Genomic DNA, 12709 nt, shown 5'->3' on the forward strand with positions numbered 1-12709 from the left:
CGTACAGGCCGAAAAGAAGCGAATATTTAATCGGCATGCATTTAAATGGCCCGATTCGCAACATTAACATAACGGTAAGCAATTCCGGATGTCAAAGCTTGACTGCGTTCTGCGTTCAAGGGTACGCATCTTGCAGAGATCCCACGGTGAGAGAAGTTAGATTGTTCGGCCTTGAAATCAGCGATTTCGAATATAGGAGAGGAGATAGCTCTGATGTTTTCTAAATGACATGCAGGATGCACATGGAACTCCGTGAGAAATTACAAACGATCTGGCTGGATCAAAGGCTTTTCGACAATTGGAGATATGCAAAGTAGGATATGCTGCAACCGTTTACCGTTGTACATATCGGTTATAGGTTGTGAAAGATCCGATGCGAAACCTTATGCAAATAATATATAAAGAAGCATCGGGAAGAAAAAGAGAATTATTGTGTAAAGAGTGGAAATTTGTAGTATGCCTTTATTACTTCGTTATTCGTTACACATTTTTTTAAATTTTTTGTAAGTTTTTGATTAGGTAATTTCGATTATTAGAACAAAATATAAAATTTAGAACGGAATACAAAAGAATTTCTCAACAAATCAATGTTAAAATACTTTTTCACTAAATATTCTCACAGCAGCAATTTATAAACAAATGATTTTCCCGGTATAGATATAATTATTTTATTTATATATATTTATTAATTTATATTATAAAAGTATATAAATATAAATATATAATACTTACATATTTAGTATACTGTATAAACATGTATACTCGTAATTAAACTCGTTTATAATTGATTTATAAATTCAAATGACATACTGTTGCACTTTATAAATGACGACGCAATTAACATTTCCATTTCATCGACAAAATTTGTTATACATTCAACGCGTGATGTTAGTTACCATAATCCGGTAATTAAATGAATATAGCTACAACCGCGAGTAGCTATTCATAGAATTCAGCTGATTTAACAATTACGATACATCGCGGTAAATCGTGCTTTGTAAAAGTTATTGCAAAGGTATGTCTGTAGGAAATAATTTAGCATTGTTCCATTGTGGAAATAGTTATATTTAAAATAATTTAGTTTAAATTTGCATAAATACTATATTTAAGTTTACATAAAAACAAATATATATAGTGATATGTTTAAATTAATGTGATTTCTGTATTAAATTTAAATCAGAAACAATCTAAGACTATCTGCTCTAAGTCTGCATCATAATAATAGATGAATTTACGCGTGCCTACAGTGTTATTTGTTAGTTGAGTATAAATCTATATTTATTTCCTGTCAACATCAATATCGCGCGAATTATTTACGAGCAATCTGGGACAATTGAGCGATCATAAAATAAGAATGACTGAAAATATTTCCGATCAATGACCGCCTCTTATAAACAGCGCTGCTAAAAATATCCAACAGCCGTCATTAATGACATACATCTAATAAAACAGTTTTAATCTATTGCGAATTTTCCAAATAACGGGAATCCGTCGGAAATTTATCGAGAACGGTTTATCGAAAGTCGCGTGTATATATCGAATATCGTGTGAGAATTAATTGAAAAAGCATCATGTCGATTTTAATTAATTTAAAAAACGTCTCGTTTCGTCAAATGGCGCGACACACGCGACACATACTAATAATAGCATACGATCGAGATTCATCGACGAATGGCGTGGCCAGAGCGGAATTAACGTTTCGATGCTCGGAATTAAACGGCTGAAGGGTTGTAAGCTGGTATGCAGATGAGCCGACATGGTCGACCCCGGAGGCGGATGTTAGCAGTCTGCAGTTACGTAGACAATAGGCCGGTGCCATTATGTCCGTCGAATCCTAAAACCCCATAGAGTCGTTCTTCTCTGTCTATTATCCCGCTGGTGGCAGGCTACATTGTGTATCCGGCCTGCCGCGGGACTACGGCCATTGTCGGTCCACCTAATTATTCGCAAATCTTCCGCTCGTTGGCGGTAGCCTCCCATCCTCTGATTCGCGAAATTCCATCGCTTCTAAAGCCAGCTTGGTCGCGATTTACCCGACCCCTCTCACCCCCTCGTTTGCCCACCTAATCAGGCTTTCGCGAAATCAGATATTTAATGACTGATAATATTCTTGTGCTCTCTCTTCATCTCTTTCTCCCCTAATCTTGTTTAATAATATTGTATTATTCTTAATTGTTTGTAATACGCAAAAAAAATAAGGCTGTATGTAGGGGACTTAAGACAGTAAGTCTCCAGCGAGTCAACATATTGTAAGAGATACGATGCTTAATTATTTCAGATGTAGATGTAGTATAATTTTTTTGTATTAAACGAACTGATATAATACGTTCATCGTTTCTCTAAAATTTTAGAAATTATATAGCAGCTAATTATTACCTTCTACGATTTTCTTAAATTACTCCAGTCTTTTATTCCACGAAGAACTTTCATTGTTAGAAAGCGCAAGATAATATTTTCTATTTGATTAATTTTATTATATATATAAAAATAATAATTATAACGATATTATTGTTTGATTGTATGTAGATAAATCAAAAGTTCATTTTTTTGCCGTTGATGCAAATAAAACTTCGGAAGAGAGTGTATATATTAAAGTCCTATAACTGAGCAGTTGCGATCTTGATTTGCACTACACATCTTATCGCTTCATTATTTTAGAAATATATGTATATAACGCTTACTTAATGAAAAAATTAAATCGCCTCCTTTTTTGCATAGATTTAAATCAAACTTACCTCTGGATCATTTGATTCCGCCCTCTTATACGTAAACAAAGGAGCCAACTTGTCATAAAGGTTTACACGCTCATGAAGATCTTTGAACGGGTTTTTAGTACTAAAGAAATCGAGGTCGATGTCCAAGATATACGGAGTATCTTTTTCAGGAAGATATTGACGCAATGCTGAGCTGACGGCTGTAAAGTCATCTTTCTGCAACATAAATATCAAACAATCCGTATTACAGTATATGCCACCTTTTATGTATATACTTTTAGATAACATTTCAATATCTTAAATATTTTTTTAATATTATATGATTTTCACGGGTTAATTTTTTGATATTATCGAATGTTCTTCCCAACTTTCCTTTAATCTACAAAACTTTTATATATAAAACACTTTACGTAACAAGAGTAAATTGCTCGTGCAGTTTTACAAATCTTTGATATTTTTTGTATTTTTCATCACTAATAGTCGTACTATTTTGGCCATTTGTCACTGAAAGCGAGGTTATTCACTGGAAGCTATCGCGTGATGAAACGCGGGCATTCAGTTCTGCGAATTAGCGACGCTATATTACTCAATCCTTTTTTTGACGCTGTTCGCTGAGCGCTGACATCACTGGCGAAACGTTGACGATAATTACCAATAAAATGATCGATTGCCGATGTTATATCGACGACCCACGGCGGGTTCAATTTTCGAACGGGATTTCACCATCATAGGAACACAGGGGCGGTCGACGCGGCGAGGAGAAATCGGCGACGTGCGCAACCGTTCGTATGAACCGGATATTGTTCGTAGCGGGGCAAAACGATGCCGCCCGCGTATAGAGGGTTTTTTGTGACGCGCAAAAAACAATGACTGCACTCGAATTAATTCTGTTAGAATTGATACTCGGGCCCGGCACTGGGATCGCAATTTGCATGCGTTCACAACAATGAAATACAACGGCGCGCGCGGGGTGAGCTGCAATACTATCGCGAGGAGAAGAGGAAAAAAGGGGGAAGAAATGGGAGGAGGGGAAAAACCAACAATCAGACTGAGCAGGGGCTCTCAAAGTTTGTAATGCGTTCAACGCGTCGATAATCTTCGAAAGAAAGTTTAGCAACCGAATTGCGTGAAAAAAATGCTTTAAGTGTAAAAAGAGATAGTAAAAGATATAAGAAATTACCGAAAACAAATCTTTGCACAGAGATAGAATTATTATCTTTTGATGATATGTTTAGCATGTATATAGAATTGTAAATTCTTAAATCTTTTTTTCAACTTTACATGATATTTCCTATTCTGTTATATTCTTTTTACCAACATTTTAATCGAAAATTTAAAAACGGACAATGATTTGAAAACTATTAAAATTATCTATTTTTTAATAAATTATAAAATGTTCAAAATGCTAGACAATTTTAGTAAGAAATTAGAAAGAATATTCTATCGTATTTTTGGTATATTTCCCGGGACCGAGAATCTATCATACTATCAATATTTTGTCAACATACAGTTAAAAATATTTTGTCGTTAAATATTATGGATGTGCGCTTGAATTATAAATAATACAGCTTGAATACAGCTGCGGAATTTTCTGAAGCTAAGCGATTAATTTTTTGTGCTCCCGATCTGCCACGTCGACTGATAAGAGTGCTCGTTTTGCGCAACCTTCGCATCACGCTCTGCAGATGTTCATCGGTCTTGTGTCTGATTTAACGATCTCTGAACCAGACTGCTGGCGAATCCAGTTGATGTCAACGAAAGCAATGTTTGTAAATGTGTTTTTAATTAGAATTTTTTACAAAGAAATATCTTTTTCGTGCTTTTTCCTTCGATGAGCCCACCGAATTTGTATTTATTGCGTACAATTATTTTATTATACATTACATTAATTTCTTATCGTTCTCATAAAAAAATATAATAATCATAATACTTGTGCAAATGTCACGATGTTGGATCGAATGTCACAAGTGGATGGTCCGCTAAACACATAACTGCAGAAAAGTTATTTTGCAATTTATGTTTGAACAATTTTTTAATTGTATTCTTATCTCGCGAATTTGTACGAGCGACAAGCAAGACTGACAAAAATATGCGAGATGCATATACCACAAAGACATGTATTTCAGTCGAACAATCCTCAAAGGAATCGAGTAATTCTTTTTCCGAATTGTCTTATGCATTACGTTGAAGTGCAACGAAGGAAAGGCTGCAGGCATACGACGGCAATAATAATTATCAAAGGAATTTCCCTGTGTCATATTGTTTTCAAGTAATCTCTGATTATAATTTTTCCTCCTTACTTGACTAAATGCCTCACAGGTGTGCATTAACATTTAAAATTTTCTTCGTATAAGTTGTCCATTACGTGATATGCACGACACGCGAACAAGTTGCACATGTGCGTTAAGAACTTTCCACTCGATACAGTGATTAATATTTTCAAACAAAACGTCATTATGCTATACATATATTTCATTCGCAATAATAGCTGTAAGTATTTAATGCGGTTATATAATTTATCGCGTAAGTATTTTCTTTATCGATCGTTACTTTTTTTATGAACATCTTCAGATTTAAATTCCAATACACGCTGTTATATAAAATTACTTGAACAACAAGAGTAAAATTCACGATTTATAATAAAAATGCATACATAATAAATCACATAATTTTTATACTTATTGTTCATGACATACATTGATCTGGCACACTTTATTTATAACGCACGACAGCGTGTTAATTTGTTTTTATCAGTTATTGTGGCGTATCTTTTATTATTATCATGCAGGAAAGAAGTGTGATAAAGTATAAATACTCCACGTACACTATTAACAATTGCTGATTGCAATATAGGAAAACGCTCAAAGAGGAATGTCATTGCCGGCTAAATTTAAATCGTTCGAAGGCGATAGTCGGACATTGCACCCGGCGTAAGTGCAATAACACAATAATCCGTCGACTTCGATTTCGGCAGATATTTTCGTCCATGCATCAAAGTTAGAATATGATCGCAATAGCGTCACTTTCACACATATGAATCACGCAATAAGATACGCAAGTACAAGATTCACGAATATTCGCGGTTTTATGTGTAATAATATTCATAATATTAAAATGAACAAAGCAGTCACAGAAATTCACTAATTCTCAATGTTAAATAAAATAATAATTATATATTTGTATCAATATTTTAACACTGAGACAAATTTTTCATCTTTTTTGTAATTTGTATTCAAACGATTCATACGTCAATTGTATTTTCTGAGGTATCCAGAACTTTTCAAATCTTTAATATTTGGAATTGCCTCATAGAATTCATATAAAACACCATCCTCTATTCCATTATTTCGTCTTTTACTTCTTGATTCTCAGAGTTTACAAATTATTTTTTAAACATACATTTGAAAAATTTCTGCAGCTTCTTTCTAACAAACTCTAATAAGCGCATTTCGAAAAGCAATTAGACGTGGGATCTGCAATCTGCATACACGCAAATGAATATGCCTGAATAACGCCAAACGAGCCTCACGCGGAGCACGTGGCCGCTCGCAAGAGGCCTACGTTTCTATGTGTGCTTACTATGCGGCAGATCGTCGGTCACAACCGCCGTCGCGGCTGCAGTTAAAGCGAGCAGTGCCATATGCAAATGGTTGCATTGTCTTGACCTAAAGTGGCGTGATCTCCGTCGGTTTATTGTGCTTTCACTGGCAGCTATGAAAGAGCACAGTCTCGCAAAAATCTCAGCTCGCTCATTTGCACCGGCTGTATAATATACACGCCCTGCCACGAAAATGCGAACGATTTTTCATTACAGTTGAACGAGTGTTTTTTATTTGTTCCAGGAAATTTGGGTAATTATATCGAATAAATCAAGAGTTTGCGCAGATTATAAATTGGACTCGAAAGGATCGTAAAAATTCTGTAACTGCGATTAATTAGTTCGATTTCTTGGAGATAATCAAATATAAAAATAAACGCTAGCCCGCGCTATTCTGTATATATATCAACCATATACGAGTCTTGTTCTAATTTTTATTATTCTTATTCTTTTTCTTAGATTAAGTTGTATTTTCATAGACTTTTTCTATTGTACTATTATTCGCAGAAAGTATGTATATGGGAATATATGATATGTAAATGTTATACGAGAGTACTGCAATATAGTAAGCTCGGGTCTGTAGGTTCGCTAAGCTTAAAGGATTAGTCATTCCTACTGCGGAAACTAATCCGATATTACGGTATTCTCCGACGTTGATATCTATTTAAGAAGGTTCGCCTATTAGTCAAAAGTCAACTTAGAGTCTTAATTTTTTTGTATGGTTTACATAAACATTTTACACAAATAATCCCAAAAGTTGAGCAATATTGACCGTATTATAGGTTTTTTGTAATATTATTCAGAAGTTGACCACTTTGAACCTATCGCCTCATGAGAAACGGTCGCTCTGAGGTAAATGATCACTGATTTAGTACACACTTAGCCAACTTAGGACTTTGAAAAACTAGCATTTGACAGATAAAACATCAAGGATTGCATAAAAACAAAAAATTGGATTTTACCGTGTGGATTTAAAGCTTTATTGTCACAAAGTTTACTTTTACCTCGTGGATCGAATTAGTAATGACAGACGTTGCCATTGGCAACGCAACAGCTGATGCGAACTCAACCTCACAAACAGTGTTTAACTAATCATGAATCCACGACACGCAATCATCAATGTATTAATCATTTTAAGTCTTTAGTATTCTCTGACAATTGTTCGTATAGGTTTTTATAAATTATTTGTGATTTTTCTTTTACTTTATAATGTTGGGTAATAAGTATTTGACAACGATTCCCGAGTCGTTGACGCTCTCATACTTCGGCATATATTTGTTAATATTCTATACACTAATAATTTACGAAGAATATAGCACATAACTAGCATCCACAATTCATTATAATAATATTGATATAATTCGGGATCGCTGTATTGACATTATTATTCAATCGCATTTTTGACTTCAGAATAGTAGGCGAACCTCCTTAATAAATCCCAAAATTGGAGTACATGTATGTTTTCTATTTTGAGCACAGGCTGTGCTTCAGATTAGCAATAAAAGCGCTCTTGGCTTCACTTTCACGTACTAATTGCTTCGTTCTCGAATTAATTATAGAATTGGATAAGATATGACACATGTAAATACATTGGGCAACAAGATATGATAAATGTAAATATATACGTATTTATCATATCTTATGTATATTACATGTATATGTAAGATATGATAAAGTTACAATATTATATGATATTATATAAGTAAAGGATTAATTATAAATATTGTATAAGTTGAAATATGAACAGGTGATTTTATTTTATAATATTAATTTGATCGATGTATTAGCGCGCGCGCGCGAAAAAAAATTCTATGCCATTCACTACTTTCAACAAATAGGACGCTTAAGCAATTTTTATTGTAACAGAATGTTACAACTCTACAATATATGACAACGAAACAACATCTGCATAATCACGAACTATTTCCTTCTTCAATCCGATACGCATTCGCTCGTTCGCAATACAATGAGTCTGCATATAGCGAACATTACGCAAGCGACCGAAGTGAATACCCAAGATTCGACGCAGAAGTCACGTTTTTATGGCGTCCCCGTGTCGCGTCCCGCTGACCCCGCGCTCAGACTCGCGCGCACGTCGATAATTAATTAATACATGTTACGCAACGCGTGGGCGTTGCCCACGCTTGTTGCTCGATGACGTTCGTATCCATTGAATTAGTAGAATTTCCAAGCGCGCGCTTGCCCTCACTCGCGGCGGCGCGGCGTCGCGCGCCGCAAATCCACATCCGCGCGCCGCGGCGTGCAATCAACGGCGCCGCGTGAGCTCGAGATACATTCGTACGCTCGCACCCGGCCGATCGCTCGGCTGCCGATCCTGATGCATTGTTCTTGCACATGGCGAATTAGTCTTATGGACGGGGTCGAGTACGCGGAGTACGGCAGACGGCGTGTTAATTAAAACGATACCCCCCGTCGGCACGCGCGAGAATTCAAATTTCGCATATATGTCAAACCTGTGCTCCATACACGCAAGCCGTTCCCTTAGGTATGACACATTTTTCGCTATATGTATAAATTAATCATCTCTTAAATCTCAAATTGTATGATCAATTTCGACCTCTTCACGGGACAGGCGTGGTTTACTTGTATAGTATCAAACAAAATATGCATTCAAAGAGAAAACGCCGTAATCGGTCAGGACTAGATCTTGATTGCTCAAAATATGCATTCTTCAATATTATTCTCTTATGTTTTCAGTTCTTTTCTCTAACTTCTAGAGTAGCATTCAACGTGATTTGTCGCTCATTTATTTCTCTACTTATGTAAAACAGCATTTAAATTCATAAAACAAATATAAATTCGCGTATAGAAACAAATTCAGGCAACGAATTAATAGAAGCTGACTTCTATGTTTTACGTCCGGTGACGATATTGTGTGTCTTCCTATCTACAGAAATCCCGCCGTACAAATGCTCGTCGGTGCTCGTAAAGACGTCAAGTCTACCCTCTCTTCGATCAACGTCGCACGGCACGTTCGAGCACGTTGCGGAGAGCCTAGCCATACGGCGCGGCGGGCAACGTTCGTCACGACGAGTCAGCACGTTTTGCAGGAGGGCTTCGGTGGACGGGCCTTGGTGCTCAGTATGCAAGCTCGGTGGTGGCCGCATCCGGTAGGTATGCACTCACGCGCGCAAGCTCGGAAACTCACGTTGCATTATGTATCCGTCTGTCGATACCGGGCACCACGCGTCAGCGCGATGATAAGAATAGAATAATAGAATTTTCTATGAACCTCTCCCTGTCGCCGGGGCGGCGTTGGGGAAAGAAGACACTATTGCAAAAGGAGCAAAATGTCTGTGATACTCTCTCTCTCTCTCTCTCTCTCTCTCTCTCTCTCTCTCTCTCTTTTTCTGTCGGCTTGCTGACGAGAGACGACAAGCCGCGTTCACCCGCTGCGTCTCGTGTGCATCTCGTCGGTAGATCTCGCCTCGTACGTTTTTCTTGTCGATATCAACGCTGAACGGCTGAAGTGCCGTTAAAGTGCTACCGCGTCAGTGCTCCATCGAAAAAAGAGTTAGTCGCGTTCCATCTTCTTGCACGACGACGCAGAGATACGCCACTTCCTTGGGAAATAAAGCTTCAAGAAAGGAAGGATAGAGATAATTCTTTACACACAGAAATATCGATTTATTTATCTAGATGCAATACTCATATTGAATACCGCACATAAATGTTACAATAATAATTATAAGAAAGATTTTCAATAATAATTATAATAAAAAGAAATATTTAAATATTTAAAATGCTGGTTATTAGCTTTACAAAGAAATAAATTAGACAAAATATTTCAGAATAGATGTAAAATAAGTGAATTCAAAAAAAAAAAAAAAATGCCAACAGTACGCGGTGTTCCCAAACGGTCACCCATTTAAGTACTAACCGCGCTCAACGTTGCTTGACTTAAGTGATCGGACGAGAACTTGTTTTTTAAACGTGATTTGACCGTTGACGAAAGTGTCTTCCTTGTAAGAAGAACACACTTCATTTTCTTCAATTTTTATGTTACATTTCTTATATTTTTAAATAAAAAAAATATATATATATATATATAATGTTTTAGAAGGAACGATATGTGTCTGTAAGAATTATGGGCGTGATAAACTATATCGTTAAAATTATATAAATTACAATTACGATTACAAATTGTGCGTATATAATCACAATTGTTGAGTAAAATGTATGTGCATTTCCAGTTTCGGAGAAATTCAAGATTCTCATAAACTGAGCGTTTAGGAAATAATGTAAAATATGTCTTTCCTAACTTTCAATTATAATGCAACAATAGGTGCTTAATCAGCTACAAAATTATAAATCTTTCTAAGCAACTAAAAATTTAATATTTTGAAATATTAGAGGTCTTATCAATCTCAAAATATCATGATATTGCTATTAGAAAGAAAATCGCAGTCTTTGAATTCTGCATACATATGCAGAAAACCTATTTGTATCGTTTCTCTTTACATGTACAAGGAATAGGGTTATGCACATTTTGGCGTGGCTATCTTTTGCCTAATCGCACTTTTCTGCTCGCTTCCGGAGAACGGCGCGGCGTCGACGTCGACGTTGCGCGTCGCATAACGCGACGGTCTCGACCTCGTCGAAATAAATTGCGGGAGATAAGTTTCGCTCCCATATATTTGCGTGCTACTGGGCTATACCATCTTAACGCTGCCGCGATTCTACGGCTGGTAATTGTCGGCCAATTACTGTGGCGCTGACGTATTTAGTCGCATGCGAAAAGAGCCGTCCATTGTTCGCTTCCCGTCTCGGTACCCGCGCTCCTAATTATGTATAATGTCCGCCGGGAAATCGCGGGCGATACATCCACGAACGTGCGTCCCGTACCCTATTGTTTACGCGAGCAATCGACGCCTTTCCCTAGGTGAAACTGTAAAAGTTACCGGAAAATCTAGGAAATGGCCGCTCGTTAAAAGTCAATTTTCTACGTGACCGTCCGTAACTAGTAACGTAATACACACTCATCATCAACGTAATAACGTAAGTTTTCTATGCCATATCCTTTTACGAGATTCGATGTATTAACTCTTCATATGTCACAAGTATAAATTGTATGTTTCGCATATACGCATATACCTTTTTTAACAATTTGCAGGCACATTAATATCTTTGCACACACTGCAGCACACACAGTCTACCATGATATAGAATATAACAATTTGGAAATGCTAAGTCGTAAGCAAAAAAAAATGCTAAATTAATTGCGTGTCCTCTTTTTGATTTAATTGAAATGCAAGTCATAGCAAATAAATGATAGGGATAGAAAATTTGATAAGATAAGAGCGGTCTCGATGTATAATGTAATCGGCGACGGCACGTAATTTGTTCTTGTACGAACATTTCATGTTTATTTATTATATTATCTGTATTATCATCGTATTCATTAATGCGCGCGATATAAATTTTTTACTCGTCGTCTTCCTACGTCCATATTTTTCGCCAATCACCGTGTTCACCGTGCATGCTCTCTTCCCTCATCGACGGCACAAATTATGCTTGTCTGACCTTTAATTCTCTAATCAATGACTCCGACTCTCGTTGCGCCGCGGATAAAACACTATAACACTTTTGTGGACACCTGTAGAGCTTCTATAGTTAAGCAAACCTACGATTACCTGTTATTAGCAGGTTGCGCGCATAAAGTAGATAGAGGATAGACAACATTGTCTTGCTTCGTGGCATAATTAACTCTCGTGTTATTAATTAGATGGTATGACATCGTGCAGCTTATCCTGTCCATCCAGTCGCACTCGCAGGCTAGTGTTCTTACACGTCTTTCGTTTTTACGTGACTCGCGTCACGAAAAGATGTGTAACTGTCATATAGCGTGCGTTTTTACTGTACTATTTATCGCAGTTATTTCATCGTTTTCTATGACCGTTATCAAATATGAACATGGAATAACTTCAATGGCAATTAAAATAGTTTTCTTTATGTCGGAGGAAATTATTGCATCTACCGTTTAATCATCCGATACTTTAAACTGAATGTCGTTTTCAAATATCGAAGTTCTTGTTTTAATTTATATTATATGCAAAAATTATTATAGCTTAAATTCTTAGATTATGTGTATATTTTTGTAGAAATACGTTAAAAATAAGATTTAATATGACAAAAAGTTCAATGAAATTATTACTAACATAATTCTTAGCTGGCATTTTACATTTTTTGTTTCTAACGTTGAGATAATTAAGTTGTAAGAAAACAAAACACAATATTGTAGCTTGCACAAAGGATAATCTTTGAAATACATTCAATTTGAAGTATTGAACCAATATTGTTCTTTACGGATATGAGAATTCTCGTTTCTTTTACTCATCAAGTGTTTGCTGAACATTCTTCTTGTGGGTGTATGATA

At 36.2% G+C, this 12709-nt stretch overlaps 1 protein-coding gene, 1 long non-coding RNA gene and 1 pseudogene across 3 annotated transcripts in view; 1 reads left to right on the forward strand and 2 right to left on the reverse strand.

The window, feature by feature from the left end:
* LOC139776081 (UPF0489 protein C5orf22 homolog) overlaps window positions 1-12709 on the reverse strand; it is a 267600-nt gene that overhangs the window by 218775 nt on the left and 36116 nt on the right. The window contains exon 2 of the mRNA XM_071712547.1: window positions 2736-2930. Coding sequence (XP_071568648.1) covers window positions 2736-2930 — 195 coding nt within the window. The remainder of the gene's footprint in view (window positions 1-2735; window positions 2931-12709) is intronic.
* LOC139776082 (uncharacterized) overlaps window positions 1-12709 on the forward strand; it is a 73551-nt gene that overhangs the window by 59284 nt on the left and 1558 nt on the right. The window contains exons 1-2 of one of the 2 annotated variants that reach the window (XR_011719008.1): window positions 8510-8818; window positions 9227-9443. This is a non-coding gene — a long non-coding RNA (uncharacterized lncRNA). Of the gene's footprint in view, window positions 1-8509; window positions 8819-9226; window positions 9444-12709 lie in introns of those variants that run through there. The other variant, XR_011719007.1, reaches the window with a different exon arrangement.
* On the reverse strand, window positions 10165-10283 carry LOC139776088 (5S ribosomal RNA; annotated as a pseudogene).

Source organism: Temnothorax nylanderi, unplaced genomic scaffold (genome assembly GCF_030848795.1).
Source record: "Temnothorax nylanderi isolate EJ_2023f unplaced genomic scaffold, tnyl_v1.0 TNYL_tig0111_pilon, whole genome shotgun sequence".
Classification (NCBI taxonomy): Eukaryota; Metazoa; Arthropoda; class Insecta; order Hymenoptera; family Formicidae; genus Temnothorax; species Temnothorax nylanderi.